Raw genomic sequence first — 17282 nt, 5'->3', positions numbered from 1 at the left:
CCACCCCCTAGTCTTCACCCTTTAGGGGTCACGGAAGCGGGACAACCCCGAGGAGACTGCGCGAGGGCCGTACACAGTGGACGTGGCCCGCCTTGGACGCTCTGTCGACGTCCGGAGAGGGGCGGCCGGGACTACGCGCCGCCGGAGGAAGGAGTGTGGGGGTGGCGGCAGGCAGGGTCGCCGGGCGAGGCCTCACCCTGCGACGAGACCGCAGTGCCCGCTCCCGCCACCACTGTCCCCGCCCGCGGCGTCACTGCCTCGCGACCCCGCAAGACCGCTAAGGCGGGCGCGCCGGAATTGCGTCATCGGGAGGGGCGGGGCGGACCCGGAGGTCGCGGCAGGGAGGGTACTTCCGGCTTGGAGTGCCGCAGCCCCGTGGGGAGTCCGAGACCCGCGGCGGGTTAGTCGAAGGAGGTGGCGCCACACTCGCTAGGGTGGACTGCGCACGCCAGGAGTGGGGGCTGGAGCGGGGCCCCCCGCTGGACCCCGGTCATCGCCGCGTCCGTCACAGACCCAGCCCGAGCGCGCCCCGCGGGCACGCAGGGACCCCGAGCCCTGTGCGCCGCGGCTCCGGCGGGGAGAAAGCCCAGTACCCTGGACTCCTGCTTCTCGCCCACCGACCGAACCTCCCAACTTCCTTCTCTGGTTTTGCCGCAGCATGCTGGGCCCGGGCTGCAAGTCCGCTATTCCCGAATAAACCCATGTGTGCTCGTGAAATGATTTTTAGGGGCACAGTACTTGCTGGCCTGCAGTGGAACCTGGAGCGGACCCCCACGAGCTGCGAGCTGGTGCGCAGACAGGTGCGGGCGCCCGCGGAACGCGCTGCCGTCTCGGACCGGGGCTGGAGGGGAAGTTTTCCGCGGATTTCAAGCTCCGCGCTCTGTGTGCGGGTGCTGCAGGCCTTGTCCTGGCTGAAAGGTCGCCTTTTCAGAACTGGACTGCTCGGTCAGAGCTGCGCTGCTGAGGAATTTGTCTGCTCTAGAGAAAAACCTCCGAGAAACGGGCCCCCAGAAATCACAGTGCTGGGCGCCTGGGTGGCTCAGTTGGTTGGGCGACTGCCTTCGGCTCAGGTCATGATCCTGGAGTCCCAGGATCGAGCCCCGCGTCGGGCTCCCTGCTCGGCGGGGAGTCTGCTTCTCCCTCTCCCACTCCCCCGCTTCTGTTCCTGCTCTCGCTCTCTCTCTCTGTCAAATGAATAAATAAAAATCTTTAAAAAAAAAAAAAGAAATCACAGTGCTTTGGGGGACCCCCCCTTTCTGGGACCTCAGCCGGTTCTGTTTTTAAAACTGCGGTGCCATGGACTGAATGAACCAAAAGTAGCCAACCGGGGGAAATAAACGACCCTTTGGCATGTTTCCTGTACTTGTCTATGATGGCACCATGGCAGAGTCCGGGGACACTGGTCATTTGTTCCCACTGGGTCAGGTAGGGCAAAATGATAGTGTTTACGAACCAGTATGCGTGGGAAATAATAAGGCCACAAAGAGGGCCTGCATCGCTCGTCCCACCTGTCCACACAAGTGGGTCTCCTACAGCTTCCATGTCTCCCGGTTCATGTTTTCTCACTGGATCGAAGCTTTCTCTTCTAGACGGGCCAGTGCTGCTTCTGTGGCTAAAATTCTGTTAGCAAAGATTGTCCCTACCCAGGGAACCCCTCTCGAACTTCGTGGTGGTCGGAGAACTCATCTTACTGGCCGGACGCTTCAGCAGGCCTGCGCTGCTTGGCAGGCCTCACCTTCACTGCACCCCCCATCCACATTCCCTGCGTTAGTCACACGCACCACCAGCATTGGTAAGCCTCAACTGGCAAAATCTGCAGCCCCTCCAGAATACCTGGGCCAAGAGCATTGCTGTTGGTCCTTCTAACCCTCAGATCTGGGATCTCCCAGACTCCCACCCTTCGAGATTTCCAGGACGTCCAATGCACTTGGCCCCTGCCTCCTCTGACACGTGTTAATAAAAGGAGATATACTTCAAAACTGTTCGGGTCTAACTGCTTCTATTAAAAATAACCATGCTTTGGAGCGCCTGGGTGGCTCCATGGGTTGAGCATCCAACTCTTGGTTTCAGCTCAGGGCGTGATCTCCTCAGTGGTGAGCACCACGGGGGAGGCGGGGGATGCTCAGCGCTCAGCGGGGAGTCTGCTTGGAGATTCTCTCCCTCTGCCCCTCCCCCCCTCAAATGAATAAATCTTTTAAAAAAAGGAAAAAAGGTAGCCACGCTTTGGTAGAACACTCTACACAGTGAGTTCCTGGGAGATGGAGAGGGTGGCCTTAAGCATCACACCTTGCAACCTGGACATTTCGTTTATTGGAAAAGACACCTCCACAACCTTGCCAGAAAGGCCCCTCTCAGATCTGCTAACCAGCCCTTGTGGCACCAAACTCCAGGTAAGAGACTCTTGGATCCATGGGACATGTGTAGAGAAAGCACCAAGGCCTGACTGGACCCAAACACCAGCTGGTGACCTGGAAGTAAAGACCTCCCAGACTGAAACAGACATCTGGGGAGGGAGCTGTCCTGAGATGCGTAGACCAGGCCCATGTGCCTTTTCCTCCTTTCCCTTCCTTTAGGGGGAAGACAGTGCCCTTGTGTGGATCTCCCGAGCCCTGTGCAAGGGGGAAACCTCTTTTGATTACGGCCTTGCAGAAACAGCCTCACCATGATCCCGGGACAAATGAATTTTCCACTCACTTTTTTTTTGAAGGGTCAGATTTTTTCGGTCTTCACAAAAGTCCCTCTTTCATCTGACCTAGTATCTTACACTGGATTCTTACCCAAATTCAGTCTGTGAATTTGCCACCATACAGGCTGTTACTGGATAACATTTGTTTTCAGTTCTTTTGAGATAACAGTACTGTTTTAATACATCTTTGAGGTTTTGCTGTTTTTGTTCAGCTATTGCTTCATTTTTCCCAAACACACTTGGCTAATTGTTTTCATGTGATCTTGCAGTACCCCCCTCTCCCCACAGGAACTTCCAGGAGGCACACAGGATTCTGGGTTTGCGTCCCTAGGGAGAACTTTCTCCCCGAAATTGGAATGAGTGCCAATAAGTACCTTCAGTTGGCGACTGCAGACCTACAGTCTGGTTTAGAACCACCATTCAATTTGGGATTGTTATATTACTTCTGTTTTGTATAGCTCTCTTAAGTTTTGTATTTTGTTAACTGTCAAACTTCTGTAAAAATGATGTGCCCACTACGGAAATGATCTCCAATACCTGTAACCTTGAGAATATGTAAACTTTAGACGGGAAGTGCCTGGCAGTTCTCCTCCTGACCTCCCGTCTGACTTAAATATGGCCTCAAGTGGTTTCCAACTGGTACATACTTTCCTCTGCTGTAGGACAGAATAACCAGAGAAGTCCTTCCTGGCAGCAACAGACAAAACCACTAAATACGGAAAACCTGACTCTTGATCAGTGATGCTTTCAAAGAAAGGTCTTGATCAAAAGGAGGGAAATTTGGAAATTAATAAAGGGAAACTCTCGGAAGTGGGCTTGGGATGCTAGAAGGGGAGGCTGGAAGGAGGAGCTATACCACTCCATGCCCATCACAGGAACGATCGTTGATTAGAGGCCCAACAGAAGAATCAACAGCAAAGGATCATCAGAAAATCATCATCATCCTAAACTCTTGATTTTCTCCAATGGATGTTCATTCGGAACAATCCTTCCCAGCTTCTTCCTTCTCCATAAAATAACGTTCCTCTTTGCTTGTTGGACTAGCCTAGTATTTTGCCATAGTCTACCTGTCCCAAATTGCAATTCTCTGCTACTCCTGAATAAACCCATTTTTGCTGGTAAAATAACTTTTATTTTTAAGGTTAACAGAAGTGTGGGAAATGAGGATGGGGCCATCCGTGAAGAGGTGGGCCACTGGATGGGGGCTCCAGGTCACTGCCGTGGACAGAGTGCCCCTGAGCCAGTGCCCTGGACAACTCCATAGCCCAGCCCTCTGCACAAAGGCCTCAGGCAGTGGGGTACTGGCGAATGTTTAATTATGGCTCTTGGGGGACTAGCTTGTATTGTCATTTCTGGGGTGCAAAGACTTCCACCCTGGCTGATTTCAAGCTACCAGGTCACAGAACTCAAGAAGGAGCTAGGAAGAAATGTACAGTCAGCTTGTCACTGCGATGAGCAGGTTCAGGACAGCACCTCACTCCCCAAGACGTGAGCCCCTCTCCCCACAGAGCTCTACGGCAGAACTGTCCCCCTAGACTCCCGGCGTTCAGCCTCAGCCTTGCCCCCCAGCCTCACCGGCCACCTGCAGCATCTTCCACTGTGCTTCCAGCTGCCCTCTCAAGTGTATCAGGGCCTGCAGATCCTCAGGGGAAGCCATGGAGAAGGGACCCAGGCTGGGGGGTGCCTCTCCATGCAACACCCGGGCCAGGACCCCCGCAAGCTGGGATGTGGATTCCTGGGCCAGGAGTAGAGGTGGAAGCAGCAAGTCACTGGTCTCCCCATCTCCCACCCACAGCACGTCCACCCTGCCCAACTCACCTGCTCCACTAGGACCAAGACTCGGCCCCCCGCTGGTCCCCGTAGGAGCGCAGCCAGGAGTGCAGCTTGGGGGTCCTGGAGGCCATGGGCTGGTCCCAGCGCCACCAGCACCAGGTCAGGCTGGAAACCATAGGCCAGGGGCAGCACAAGGGCCAGGATGCAGCTCAAGAACCCACCTGTTGTCTGTGGGAAGGACAGCAGCAGAGCTCCAGGCCCTCAGCCAGGGGTCACCCCACCTCCCACAGTCCCATCAGGAAGCCAGGAAGGGCAGGTGAAGGCCAGGAGCGGCCCCAAGGGTGCCAACGAGTGGCAGCCGCCCTACCCGGGACCCCACCACTCACCCCTGGCAGCGGCACAGACACGTGGAACATGGACAGGGCGGCCGCTTCTTTGCCTCTGATGTTCAGCCACAGATTCCTCCTTCCAGGGGAGAGTGAGCACATGGGCACACATGGAAGGCTGTGAGATGCGGCTCACCCTCCAGAGCCCAGACAGCAGAAGGGAAGGTGCTGGAGACCCTCCCAGGAGCTCCTCTGCCAAACTCCAGCTGGGGAAGGCCCTGCCCACCCTCCCCCGTGGGGACTCAGGAGTACGTGCCCACCCACACACAGGACGGGATGCACACAGGACCCAAGTGTCCTACCCATCACTGGCAAGGTCTGGGGGCCGATCCAGCTGTCCCACAGCCACACAGAGCACCCTAGGGGAAAAGGTGGCCCCAGGACGGGCTGCACTCGCCCAGCCAGGAATCCATGCTTGGAGCCCTCCCCATGGGGCCGGGAAGCAGGAACAGTGTGGCCCGCCAGGGCGGGGGTGCTCACCTCTGGGCTCTGTGGGACAAGCCGCGCCGAATGGCCACCTCCAGGGTGGCCGACGCAGCTGGGGTTGTTGCGATGCCACTGCTCACCTGTGGGGGGCAACCCCCAACCAGGCACAGAGTCACATCCATCCTCCTCTTGGTCCCTGTCTACGGAGCTGCCATCTGCACAACTGAGCTCAAACTGCTCCCCTTCTGGAAATAAGATGCTTAAAACTACACTTTAAATCATCGCCTTCACCTCGCTTTCAGAGTATTTAGTTAAGAAGACTGACTGAGCCTGAACTTGTGACCCTGCCCCTAAGAGCTGTTCTAGAAAGGGTCCATGTGGTTCTGCACCACCCAGCCCTCCCTTGGACAGGCCATCTGTTGTGGGCGGCTCCTGGGCCCTGCCCCCAGCTCCATGGCCACCCTCAGCCCATCCCAGGTGCCCCCACCTGTCCATCCAGGATCCCGTTCAATAGATGCAGGACCTTTCCAAGTGCAATGAAAGCCGTGTCCTGGGCCAGGGCCTCATGTAGCCTGTGGTGGGAAACCAGAGGGACACGTGGACGGGAAGTGACACCGGTACCACGGCGCGTGTCACCCACAGCCCCATCCCTCTCCCCAGGCCCGCTCTGCCCACCTGGCCCAGGCCTGCGTCTCCTCCTGTGGGGCTGACCCCTCTGGACGGAGGACATCAGGCGGTAGGACCAGAGCAGCATCCTGCGCCGTCAGGGCGGCAGCCGTGCGGGCAGGGGGTGTGGGGTAGAGGTGCAGCTGGTCCAGGAGGGACCTCGGTACAGCCGAGCCCTGGGCCTCCGCTGCCTTGAATCCGGGCCCCCCAGGCGACACAGGTGGGCGTCTCCCCTCTGGGGAGGAGGTGCTGGGGTTCAGTAGGCAGGCCGGCCCTAGGGAGTGGTTCAGAGTCAAAGCCACTGCGCGGGAGCCCGGGGAGGTACCCTGCCGCCCAGCGTGGGCCACACTGACCTTGCTGCTGAAGGCTAGTCCAGTGAGGGGCCTGGGCTGCCCGGACACTCTGGATGGACTCCAGAGCACTGTGGGGAGAAACAGGAGCAGTAAGGCCTGGCCTGGAACCCCCAGCCCTTCCCAGCCTCCTGCCCCATACCTGTGCTGAGGCACCATGGACCCCGACAGGGGCGGGGCAGGGTCACCCAGCAGCGCCTTCACCACCATGCACACCGACTGGGACAGCGACTCCAGGTGGTAGCCTCCCTGGGAGCAGGGCGAAGGCAGACACGAGATTAGACAGGGCTGTCAGTGGGGCGGGGCGCCACCGTCCCGGCAGGACGCCCCACCCTGTAGAGCAGGCCCCCCTGACTGCACCTCGACACCTGGCCTGTGAGCCCTCCCTGCTGCCAGTCACCTCCAGCACAGCACAGACCCGGCCGCCGGCCAGCACCTGCAGCAGCTGCGTGAGGTGGGCGAAGCACTCAGGCGTGGCCTGCATCTGCCCCTGGAACCAAAGCCAAGGGTGAGGGGGCCTGGCCCCAGGGCCCCAGAGGCCCTCCCCAGCCAGGACAGGCCTTCACCTCAGGATCCCCAACTGCTGAGTCAAATCCTGCCGAGACGAGCACCAGCTCAGGGTCAAACTGTGGACAGGGCCAGGTGGGGATGGGCAAGAGACAGCCTGGAGCAGAGGTGAAGGAGGCCCTCCAGAGAGTGCTCCCCACCCACAGGGCTCTGTTCTGCTCCGGGGGGGTCGGGGCAGGGGCGGAGGGGGGCGGGGGATGACACCTCTGGGCACGGACTCCCCCTCCCACGCTCCTCCCACCAACACCACGCCTGCACGCCCTGCAGTTACCTCAAAGGCCACAGGGAGCAGCACATGCAGGAAGGCAGCCATATAGTCAGCATTTCCCATCCCAACCTGTGGCCACCGGGCATCAGAGTTGGGCCCTGTGGCGGGGGGGGGGGGGGGGGCTGGGGTCTTCACCCCTGGGGCCCAGGCTCTGGGGGTGACCCTGGAAGGATGCCCTGGACTACGTTCAGGAGGCCTGGGGCTGTGGGGCAAGGGGTGAGGCCTGGGGGAGAGGCTCTGGGGGGGGGGCACCTGGTTCCAGGGCAGGTTGACAGTGAAGCCACGGCCCTGCCCCAGCCCAACAGCATCTGCATCTGACTCTTGAAGATAAGGCCAAAAGCAACCATGCTCATAGCGGTGCCAGGAGAAGTAAAGAACACTGCGGACAACCGGCCGAGGTCAGAAATCGGAGCTCAAAGGTCAGGACCTCAGCCCCATGGCTCCCAGCAGGGGATCGCAGGGAAGGCTGGTGACCCCAGCTCACCTGGGATCATCCTCAAAGATATACTGGATGCCCTGACCATGGTGGACATCCCAGTCGACAATGAGGATCCTGCGGACAGGCAGTGCAGAGGTCACTGAGGGGCAGGGCCTCCCACCTGGGGGCCAGAGCCCACCCCAAGAGGGGAAAGGACTGAATGGGGTCTGCCAGCAGCCCACTCCACCACTTTCCGTCTGGCCTGGGCCCTGCGCACGGACAGCCCAGGACACACCTTTGCAGACCGTGTTTCTGCTGGGCGTGTTTGGCCGCTATGGCCACATTGTTGAACACGCAGAACCCGTTGGCAGCAGCTCTCTGGCTGTGGTGCCCCGGAGGTCTGCGGGTGAAAACTGACACATCAGGGTCATCCTGTGCCCTCACAGGGCTCCCCACAGCTGGCAGCAGCCCAGAAGGGGACAGCCCTCACCTCACCAGGGCAAGCCCATTGTGCGCGGCTCCTGTCAGCACAGCATCCACCAGCTGCAGCGCGGCCCCCACGGCCAGCCGGGCACAGTGGAAGGTACTCTGCGGGGGCAGCGGTGCAGATGAGCCCCCCACCCCCACCCTGCAGCTCGGGCTCTGCCCAGGCCTGTGCCGGGCTGCAGGTCCCAGCAGCAGCAGCTGGTCAGGCATGCAGGGCATGTGCACACTGGTGACGGAGGGCATATGGGCCAGGGTCAGCAGCCGCAGCCATGAAATGGGCACGGGCATGCAGATGTGCATGTGGGGGGGGGGGGGGGCCCCCGGGCCCCACCGGGGGGAAGTAGACAGCATCGTACTTCCCAGACAGCGCCCGTAGTTCCTCCGTGCCCAAGGCCTGGGTTCCTCGCAACAGGGACACGTACTCTGGGCTGCAGAGGGGCAGGCAGGCAAGGCAGGGTCACCAGCAGGAGCAGGAAGGGGAGAAGGAGAGGCCTTGCGCTGGTGGGACCGCCCACCTCACGGTTCCCTCCCCCACCCACCCAGTGGTGAAACCGAGGCAGGTAGGGGAGATGCTCTGTTTTCAAGATGCGGGCAGGCTGGGCGGCCCCACGTGCCAGGCGGCCTCCTCTGGGAGGTGGCTCCCCGGGATCTGACCTGTGAACCAGGCCCAGCTCTGCCTCTGAGGCCTCCCGAGCTGCCAACTGTAGACACCTCCGCTCCAGGCCCCCCTGCTGCAGGCGCTCAAGGGCTGCGGTCAGGCGCTCGGGACGCTCGATCTCACACTCAGGGCTGCGTGGACACAGAGCTTAGCGTCCAGAGCCCCCTCCCCACCCTCCCCCCTCTACCAGCTCACACTTACTCTTCCCAGAGCAGCCGGGCGGCTGTCATTTCCTCATGGTACACGAGGGCGGTCCTCCCGGCCCCGCCGCCCCGGGGGGGGGGGGGGGGGAGGCGGGGAACCGGTGAGTGCCTGCTCCCTCCTTGCAGCCCCGGGTAGCAGCTCAACCCCTGGGCCACAGCTGGGACGGCGCGCACGGAGCCTGGGCACGAACGCGCAGAATCCAGGCACGGAAGGAGGCCGCAGGCAGCAGTCGGGGTCGACCGGGTGGCTCCCGGACACAGGTTTCCGGCTTCCTCAGACTCGGACCCGGCACGGTCCGGCCCCCGCCGCTCAAAGCCCCGCCCCGAAGCGCGGCCTGACCGGAGGGAGGGGGCAGGAGCGGGAGTGGACTGGTGTGCTAGGGGGCAGGTGCGCGAGGGGGAGGGAGGGAGCGGGGGCGGGAGTGGACGGGTGTAAGAGGGGGCAGGTGCGCGGGGAGGCGGGGAGCGGCAGGGGGCGAGAGTGGACGGGTGCGCGAGGGGGCGGGAGTGTGCGGGGGGGGGGGGTGCGCGAGGGGGCGGGTGTGCCAGGGGGGCGGGTGTGGGGACCCAGGGCCAGTGTGCCCCGGACCCCGCGGACTGTCACGGTGGCACCACTGAGTGTCCCGGTCCGCCCCAAATCTCAGACCCACGCTGACCGCGCAGGCCAAGGCGTCAGACCCGTCCGCAGCCCATCACGTCTGGCGCACCCAGGGGCCCATCCTAGCCAGAGCTCGAGGAACAGCTGCGAGTGAGCGGGCGAGGCCGAGGGTCCGCAGGAGCAAGGCCGCAGGCCGGAGAGCCCCCGCCTGGGCCGCGTCGAGGTGTAAGGAAGTGTCAGGGCCCGACTGAAGCTCCAAAAGACTCTGGCCGAAGAGCAGAGTCGGAGGCTTAGGGTGGTGGCAGAGACGGTGGACAGGGGTCGCCGAAGCGTGGGGCGAGGCAGCGCAGAAGGCCTCGCGGAGGGAAAGGCGAACAGAGGGAGATCTGAGCGAGGAAGGAAGGAAAGCAGGCGGCGCGGACACAGCCCCAGAGCAAGACGGCCAGAGAGAGGAGGCATGCGGGAGCCAAAGGCCTGAAACCCGGGGCCTCTGCCAACCCGGCCCTGGGGGAGGCGGGGCCGTGGGCCGGAGTACCGGAGCGGCGGGCTTATCGGAGGCGGGGCCCTGGGGTCTCGAAATTGGTGTTCTGAGCGGGACGGGCCCTCGGGAGGCCGGGCGTGGGGGAGGGCGGGCCTGTTAGAAGGCGGGGCCGGGAGCGCAGGTCCTGGGGACTTGGGGTCTTGGAAGCGGGGCCCTGGGGCGGGAGTGCCACCAATCCCGTTCTCCGGTGCCCCAGAAGCGCAGGAATGACCTCTACGGCGGTAGAAATGCAGCCGGCGGCCCCCACAGGGCCCTACCCCCTGCGGCCCGCGACCCCACAGGGGTCCCCACGGTCCTGATCAGGGCACCTGCCAGGGCGGGCTATGGGCGTCCTACCGAAGCTCTGGGCAGACTCCGATTGGCTCTTTTTGGGTCACGTGCCCGCCCCTGAGCCAATCACGGTGGCTATGGAGTGGCGTACTCTGAGTGGCCACCCTGGGCCACGTGGCTCCGGAGCGGGGCCTGTGGCGGACCGCCCCTCCCGATCGCTCTGAGCCGGGGGTCCTGGCAACCGTCTGTCCCAGAGGTATCGGAGACCCCCGAGCAGAGAAGGCCGGTGTCCACTTTGGCAACTTGTCTGACCGTACTTGGCTGGGTCAGCTGTTCGCGTGTGCAGCCGAGCTCCAGGCCGAAGGGGGACAGCCGGGACCCGCTTTCGGCACACCTGCCGTGGGGACAGGTGGGAGGAGCCAGGGCAGACGCAGGAGCCCCAAAGTGGCCCCTGACCCAGCTGTCAGCTCTCCGAGACGTCCAATGGCTGGCAGAGGGCGGCACGGGCTCGCCGTTGCGCTGGGGTGTGGCCAACGAAGGGGCAGGAGGTTTGGAGACAATAGAACCCATTCGTGCGCTGTGCCCCAGGTGTCTCAAAGCGCCAAGCGTGACCCCTCCTCACCAGGAACCTGGCCTTGGAGAGTGCAGGGAGCTCCGACAGCTGGGACTGAGCCCCAGGTCGGACCCTAACCCCGTCCTCATCAGGCCCTGCCTGGGGTCTGGCTCCAGAGTTTAAGCCATTAGAGGAAGGTCAGTCCACAAGAGGGCAGGGGCCCATCCCTAGTGCGGGGGCTTCAGGCTCTGGGCTCACTGTGGACCTGGGAGGAAGGGGGTGCCCAGGCCCAGCTGCTGAGCAGGGGCTGAGACTCCAGGGCCAGCTTCTGTATGCCAGGCTGCAGCTCAGACGCCTAGAGGGAGATCCAGCCTGAGAATTAGGAAAGCGAGAGTGGGATCTGTACAAAAGGGTTTATTTCTTTCCAGCCACGTGGGCATAGCACTTTCTGGGCTGGGGGTGCAGGAGAGTCCACACCAACGCCCCCCAGGAGAGACATCCCTGAGTAGGCGCTCTGCGCCCTCCCTGTCCTTTCTCAGCTGTATGAACTGGGCTTCAGCAGGGTCTGGAGCGAGCAGGGTCAGAGGGCAGGCCTTGACCCCAAGGCTCACCCACCCCCACAGGCTCTGAGGCTTCTTGTTGCACCTGGGGGAGAGGACCACTGCTTAGGGAGTCAGAGGCCAGTCCCCAGTCAGGTTGACATCCTGTCCAGAAGGTCCAGATGCTCCCCCAGGTTAGGCTGAGGTGGGAGCCTTGAGAGCAGGGTAACAGGCTTGGGAGAGGGGGGATCCATGGAACCAGAGGTCTCCTGGGATGTAAGCCCCAGCCAAAGTCACAGTGATAATTAGGATCCCCCTTCCAGGTAAAAGCCCCAGCCAGGATCCCCAAGGTGTCCTCACCACCACTGTGGGGGCCCAGGGGTCTTCACAGGGCCGTCTCCTTGGAGACCTTGGTCCCCAGCTGCCGGGGAGGCTTGAAGCTGAGCACTTCTTTATATGTGACACCTGGGCCGGGGTGGGAGAGACGGACCATCAGGGGAGAAGGGGCCTCATCACCCTTCAGAATCACCTCCTAGGATTCACACCCAGGGTGGAAGCCAGTGACCCAGGAAGAGCACTGAGTCCTGTGAGGTGGGGTGGGGGAGGGGAGAGCTCCCAGGCCCAGAGCACAGGCTGTTCGCCATGACCGAGGGGCCCAACAGGTGCCCAAAAACATCGGAGCCAGAAGTCATTGCTGGAGTGCAGGTGCCAGACAGGCTGCTTTTGTCCCACACACGTGACTTCATCCCAGGCTAGGGCCACGCTCAGCCCACCTGTGTCCATCCACAGGGGCTATCCACCTTGATGGGGCTCCTGCAACCCAAACCCACTGCCCCTGGGGTGGCCAGGCAGGCCCTGGCCCCATAGCCTGGTGTGAGGAGCCGTGTGCTAATATAAATCAGTGTGTCTACTCAAGTGGAGCCACTCAGAATCCCACCAGAACACATCCCAGCTTTTGGATCCAAAATATCCACCAAAACTTAAATGAGAAGAATTCCCACAAACACCCAGTTTCTCCCTTCCTCGCCTGTTGGTCATGGCCCCTAAAATGTGTTCCCAGAGCAAGCCATCCCAAAGGAAGGGAGAAGGCCTGACTTGCTTTCCCTCTGAGCAGTTTGCAAAGGGACAGGTTCTGCTCAGCCTACCCCAGCGTTCCCATATTCACCTGGCCAGTGCAGCACCTGTTTGGGGGACACTGGTCCTCCAAAGCCCAGTTCAGGAAACACTGTGTGTTTAGAGCAGGCGATCTGTGTGGCTGGCCCTGCCCATGGCACCCATGTGTTCCTGCCCCATCAGGTGCCTCCTAGGCCCTTCATCTAACCCTAACACCGGGGTCAGTCCACACAGGGGAGGTCTGTGTGAAGCTGGCTGTTCCCAGGGAAACAGGAGGTGATGAGAGTTTGCATTCCTGACCAGGGGCTCGGCCACAAACAGGTCATGTGTTCACCATGGTCTGTAGTAAAAGCAAAAGCTCTTACCACTGTGTGTGGGTGGGGACCACAGAAAGGATTCTGTGGCCCGTGGTTTTCATGTTATCTTTTTTAGCAACAGAAAACTTTCATCAAACCAAACCAAACTTAGAAGCACAAATAAGGGTGGGGCCCTGCCAGAGACACGGAGCAGCCCAGTGGCCAAGGAACAGGGTCTGAGAACCACCAGTCCCGTCCCACCCCAGCCCCATGTGCAGCACCAAGGCCCCGCGTCTGAGGCAGAGCCAGGACGGGACCTAACTGCTGTCCTCAGATGTGCCCAGCACCCTCCAGGCTGGCCCTGCAGCCACCAACAGAAAGATACCAAGCGCAGCCCTCATTGCCTGCCATTCTGCAAAGCCAGTCCCAGCATGGGGCCTGAGGACCTGGCAGGTGTCCCTGGGCCCAGCCTGAGGCTCAGCATGTGCTGGCTGGGCCCTGAGAGGTGAGGATAGGGGCCTTTGGTGTAACCCAACAGCCGGTGCCAAGCCCGGCTTTGCCGAGCACAGGCTTCGGTGGGTCTGAACTGCTCAGCGGGACTAGAAGGGATGGGCAAGGGGTGTGGAGGAGGCTGCCTGCGGTGGGCCTTATCCTGCTGGTGGGACAAGAGGGGTGTGCAGTAGTCAGGTGGGAGGGGTCCTAAAAGGGGCAACGAGGGGCACCTGCGTGGCTCAGTTAGTTGAGAGTCTGATTCTTGGTTTTGGTTCAGGTCATGATCTCAGGGTCGTGAGATCGAGCCCCGTGTCAGGCTGCACACTCAGCAGAGTCTGCTTGAGATCTTCTCCCTCCCTCTGTCCTGCCCTGCCTCGCCCACACACACGCCCTCCCCCACAAAACAAATAAGTAAATCTTTTTTTAAAAGCGGGGGCAAAGAGAAACAAGGACAAGCTCAAGAGGCAACAGTGGAGGTCTGGGGGACAAGTGGGTGCAGAGGGGCTCCAGAATGGCCCAGGTCTCTGGCCAGGACATGGGGAAGATGGGGCAGCCCTGGGGCCGGGCCGGCAGGGTGGGGAGAGGCTAGGTGCTCACAACCGCCCTGAGCTGGGAGCTGCCTCCCACAATTTCCAGAACTCACCTCCTGCTCTTGTTAGTTCTGAACCCCCTGCCAGGGACATTCTTTCATCCTTCAACTCCAGCCAGAGGTCACCTTGGCCAAGAAGCCCCACTGCCCTCTGACTGTTGTATTCCTTACCTGCATCCCCAGGTAGGGGGACCCAGGACTCTGAGCCCTGGCGCCCTGCACTGGGCTCCCAGGGTCCCTCCACAGGCCCTGCCCAGAGCTCCCCCAACTCACGTTTCCACTCGTCCAGCGTGCGGTCCATATCATCAAAGGACTCGTCGTACTTCTGGGCCTTGGGCTCGTCCTCCGTGTCCTGCAGTGACTCGAAGTAGGGGTGGGTCAGCGCCTCGGCCGCAGTCACCCGCCGCTCTGCATCTAGCACAAGCATTTTCTCCAGGAGGTTCACAGCTGCGGGGAGGGCTGGTCAGGGAGGGTCCCAGGCCCTGATGCCCTCGTCACTGACCCAACACTCCCCGCCCAGTCCAGTCCTACCCAGAGGACTTGCATTAGTCAGAATGGACGCAAAATCCTTCTTCTCCAACTCGGGGAGGCCCTTCATGTAGTTCTTCGCCTTTTCAGGAAGAAAGGGTAAGGGACCAACCCACAGACCCAGGCCCAGCCCCTCCAGCCCCCGTCCAGCTCCCGACTGACATCGGCACTCTGCAGCCTCTGCACAAAGTCAGCGGGAGGCGTCCCTGTCACCTTCATGATCTCCTTCAGCTGGTCCAGGTCTGTGCCAAGCTGAGGAGCACGGCACAGGGCCAGAGAGCAGGGCACACCCCACCTGGCCAGGGCAGCATGCCCAGCCCCCACCCAGGCCCAGGCTGCCCCCCCACAAGCGTAGGATACGGTCACTGCCCTTGAACAGCGTCTTCCCTGTAATCATCTCCGCCATGATGCAGCCCGCCGACCAGATGTCCACTGAGACAGAAGCCCCTGCATCAGGGCTCTGTAGGCCGGGAGGGCAGGGGGACACACTTGGGGGGCACACAGACAAGGGGGCCATCTAGCCTGCCACACCCTCGCCCGGCTCCCATCCCACCTCAGCAGCCTCCCCACGAGGAGCCACCGTTGGACTTCCCATAAAGAAATGGAAGCAGGCGGGTGTGGCCTGGGAGGCTGGTGTCGGGAGCGGCTGAGTCTCTGGGCAGCTTCTTGCCTGTCTGTGTATAGCGCATCCAGTTCAAGATGACCTCAGGCGCCCGGTACCAGCGAGTCACCACATAGCCAGTCATCTCGCTGTCTGCCTGCCTCGCCAGGCCGAAGTCCAGGATCTATAGTCGGAATCAGGAAAGTGGGGCGCAGAGGCCCCCAGGGAGTGGGTGGGTCAGCCTGTGATCCAGGAGAAGGGGCACACCGGGGCCTCCTGCCAAACCTCCAGGACCTGAGGCCATGGCCACAGACCCCCCAACAGTTCCTCCCCATGGCCAGTGCACCCAGCCCCCCTGCCCTCGCCTTCCACCACCCTCAGGAGCAGGCGCCCCGGTGGGTCTCCTTGCCCTGTTCCTCTACTCCCTGCTGACCCCAGGACCTGGCCAGCACATTTGGAGAGGTCCCCTTGGCCCCACCCTGGCCCAGGCATGGGGAACTGGGGGTACCTCCGTCCCTTCACCTCAATGAGATGTGGAATGTGCCCCATGCCCCAGTGTCTGCATCTAGTGCCTCCCCTGGCCTGGACGGCTGGGGTCTGGTCCCTCTGCTCGGGCCTGAGGGCCAAGGGCAACAGGCAGATGGACAGGTGGGGAGAACCCCCCGACCCAACACACACCTTCAGCTCACAGTCCTCATTCACTGCCAGATTGCCGGGCTTCAGGTCCTGGGGGCGGGAGAAAGGTGGCCGTGCAGCCCCTCCCATGGGGGTGCACGGGGGAAGAGCCCGCCCTGGCCAGCCCCACCCAGCAGCCCTTCCAGGAAGGTCCCTCGGCCCCCACAGCTGCACACGGGCATCACACACACTGCCCTGACAGGCCAGCAATGGGGGCTCCTGGCAGCCAGGCCCCTCCCACACCTACAGGCCAGAGGAAGTGCCCACCACCACCAGGACTCACCCTATGGATGATGCCAGCAGCATGGATGTACTATGGGGACAGAGAGACACTGGGACCTCAGAGCCATGGGCCAGCAGTCCTACCCCAGCCCCAGCCCGGCTTGCAGCACGCCCCGCACACTCCCACCTTTAGCCCCTTCAGCATCTGGTAGACAAGGAACTGGATTCGGTCCTCACTCAGCTTCTCGTGCTTCATGAGCTTGCCCAGGTCAGTCCCCATGAATGGCATCACCAGGTAACTGAGGGACCGGGGTGGGTGCAGTCGGCAGGTGTCATACCCACGCAGCCCCTGGAGATCCTGGAGGCGCCCCCGCAGCATGCGGGCTCCACCTTCCACAGGGCAGCACCAGGCTCCACCCACCTCTCCAGCGCACACCCACAGCTCTTCCGCCCACCCTGCCCCAGAACGTCAGGTGCATCAGGGCCGCACAGAGGCTAGGATCTGGGGAGCGCCAGGGATCACAGGCAGAAGAGGGTGCAAGAGAAAGGAGGGCAGGGCCTGTGGGCAGTGGGGGACGGCAGGATACACGGGTGGGAGGAGCATGCCGGGCAGGCGGAGGGAGAGAGACACAGAGGACAGACGTTCAGCACAAGGGCCTGTGCGGGTCCTTGACCTCTGCAAGGTCAGGCGGTGAGGAGCCTGTCCTCAGCCCTTCCCCGGCTCAGCCCCTGGCTCTTGGCCGGCCCCAGTGTGAATCCAGGGATGGCAGCCACAGGCAGGCCCCCCTGCTACCCCTCCCCTGCCTGCCAGCAAAGGTCAGCAGCTCTAGTTACAGGCTACCCAGGATGCCAGAGTCCCAGAGCACGGGACCTGCCGACTAACCATGCAGTCCCACGCTCACATCCCCAGCTCCACCCAGCTGTGTCACCACCATGGGTCTGGGGGGCCTGTGACAGGGGGTGGGCTGCGGTGTGGGGAAGGGGTGGGCAGTGTGCCTCCCGACCCCGACCCGGGCTGCAGGGACCCCCACATGCCAACCCAGAACCTGAGTCAGCAGCCAGGAGCAGCCCAACACGCCTTTGCCCTGCGCAGCCTGCCCAGGACCTCACTCACAAGTCTGTGAAATCATCCAGGGTTTCATCAGGGGTGAACACGTCGAGCAGCCCGATGACCTGGGGAGGAGGCCAGAGTACCGTGTGGGATGGGGGCACAGTGAAGGGCATGAGGGTTCGGGTACACCCCCAAAACTGGCACTGTGCTCCGGGCAGGAAAGCCCCCTACAGCTGTCCCCATCCCCCCTACTGTCCCCGCCCCCCCACTGTCCCCATCCCCCCCACTGTCCCCATCCCCCCACTGTCCCCATCCCCCCACTGTCCC

The 17282-nt window shown here is 62.0% G+C and overlaps 2 protein-coding genes across 3 annotated transcripts in view; both read right to left on the bottom strand.

Annotated features, from left to right (window-relative positions):
- Positions 1 to 3847: 3847 nt before the first annotated feature.
- On the bottom strand, positions 3848 to 10866 carry HDAC10 (histone deacetylase 10). Its single transcript, XM_044915750.1, has 21 exons — positions 10614 to 10866; positions 8886 to 9066; positions 8681 to 8815; positions 8358 to 8454; positions 8031 to 8128; positions 7836 to 7940; positions 7607 to 7675; positions 7375 to 7501; positions 7126 to 7191; positions 6854 to 6913; positions 6688 to 6777; positions 6430 to 6536; positions 6291 to 6358; positions 5947 to 6211; positions 5759 to 5843; positions 5326 to 5411; positions 5148 to 5204; positions 4846 to 4924; positions 4505 to 4687; positions 4262 to 4421; positions 3848 to 4103 (listed from the first exon to the last, which is right to left on the bottom strand). The coding sequence occupies exons 1-21, from the start codon at positions 10864 to 10866 to the stop codon at positions 4093 to 4095; spliced, it is 2382 nt and encodes a 793-aa protein (XP_044771685.1). The 3' UTR covers positions 3848 to 4092.
- A 902-nt stretch (positions 10867 to 11768) lies between these two features.
- The window catches only part of MAPK12 (mitogen-activated protein kinase 12), an 8375-nt gene continuing 2861 nt past the window's right edge, over positions 11769 to 17282 (bottom strand). Inside the window, exons 3-12 of one of the 2 annotated variants that reach the window (XM_021687828.1) lie at positions 17019 to 17077; positions 16092 to 16203; positions 15966 to 15995; positions 15686 to 15733; positions 15077 to 15191; positions 14767 to 14838; positions 14569 to 14648; positions 14410 to 14488; positions 14152 to 14325; positions 11769 to 11853 (exon numbers count right to left, since the gene is read on the bottom strand). In XM_021687828.1, coding sequence (XP_021543503.1) covers positions 11774 to 11853; positions 14152 to 14325; positions 14410 to 14488; positions 14569 to 14648; positions 14767 to 14838; positions 15077 to 15191; positions 15686 to 15733; positions 15966 to 15995; positions 16092 to 16203; positions 17019 to 17077 — 849 coding nt within the window. In that variant the 3' untranslated portion in view covers positions 11769 to 11773. The remainder of the gene's footprint in view (positions 11854 to 14151; positions 14326 to 14409; positions 14489 to 14568; positions 14649 to 14766; positions 14839 to 15076; positions 15192 to 15685; positions 15734 to 15965; positions 15996 to 16091; positions 16204 to 17018; positions 17078 to 17282) is intronic. The other variant, XM_021687829.1, reaches the window with a different exon arrangement.

This window comes from Neomonachus schauinslandi, chromosome 5 (genome assembly GCF_002201575.2).
Source record: "Neomonachus schauinslandi chromosome 5, ASM220157v2, whole genome shotgun sequence".
Classification (NCBI taxonomy): Eukaryota; Metazoa; Chordata; class Mammalia; order Carnivora; family Phocidae; genus Neomonachus; species Neomonachus schauinslandi.
This window is presented reverse-complemented; position numbering and strand designations above follow the sequence as displayed.

What these genes read in the sequence shown, in the direction of transcription:
- HDAC10 (XM_044915750.1), bottom strand. Translation starts at nt 10,866, where the DNA reads ATGGGTTCTATTGTCTCCAAACCTCCTGCCCCTTCGTTGGCCACACCC. An exon ending in TCAACCTGCCCTGGAACCAG is followed by an intron (nt 7,192 to 7,374) that starts GTGCCCCCCCCC and finishes CGGTGGCCACAG; the next exon opens with GTTGGGATGGGAAATGCTGA. An exon ending in TGCTCCCTGTGGCCTTTGAG is followed by an intron (nt 6,914 to 7,125) that starts GTAACTGCAGGG and finishes CCCTGTCCACAG; the next exon opens with TTTGACCCTGAGCTGGTGCT.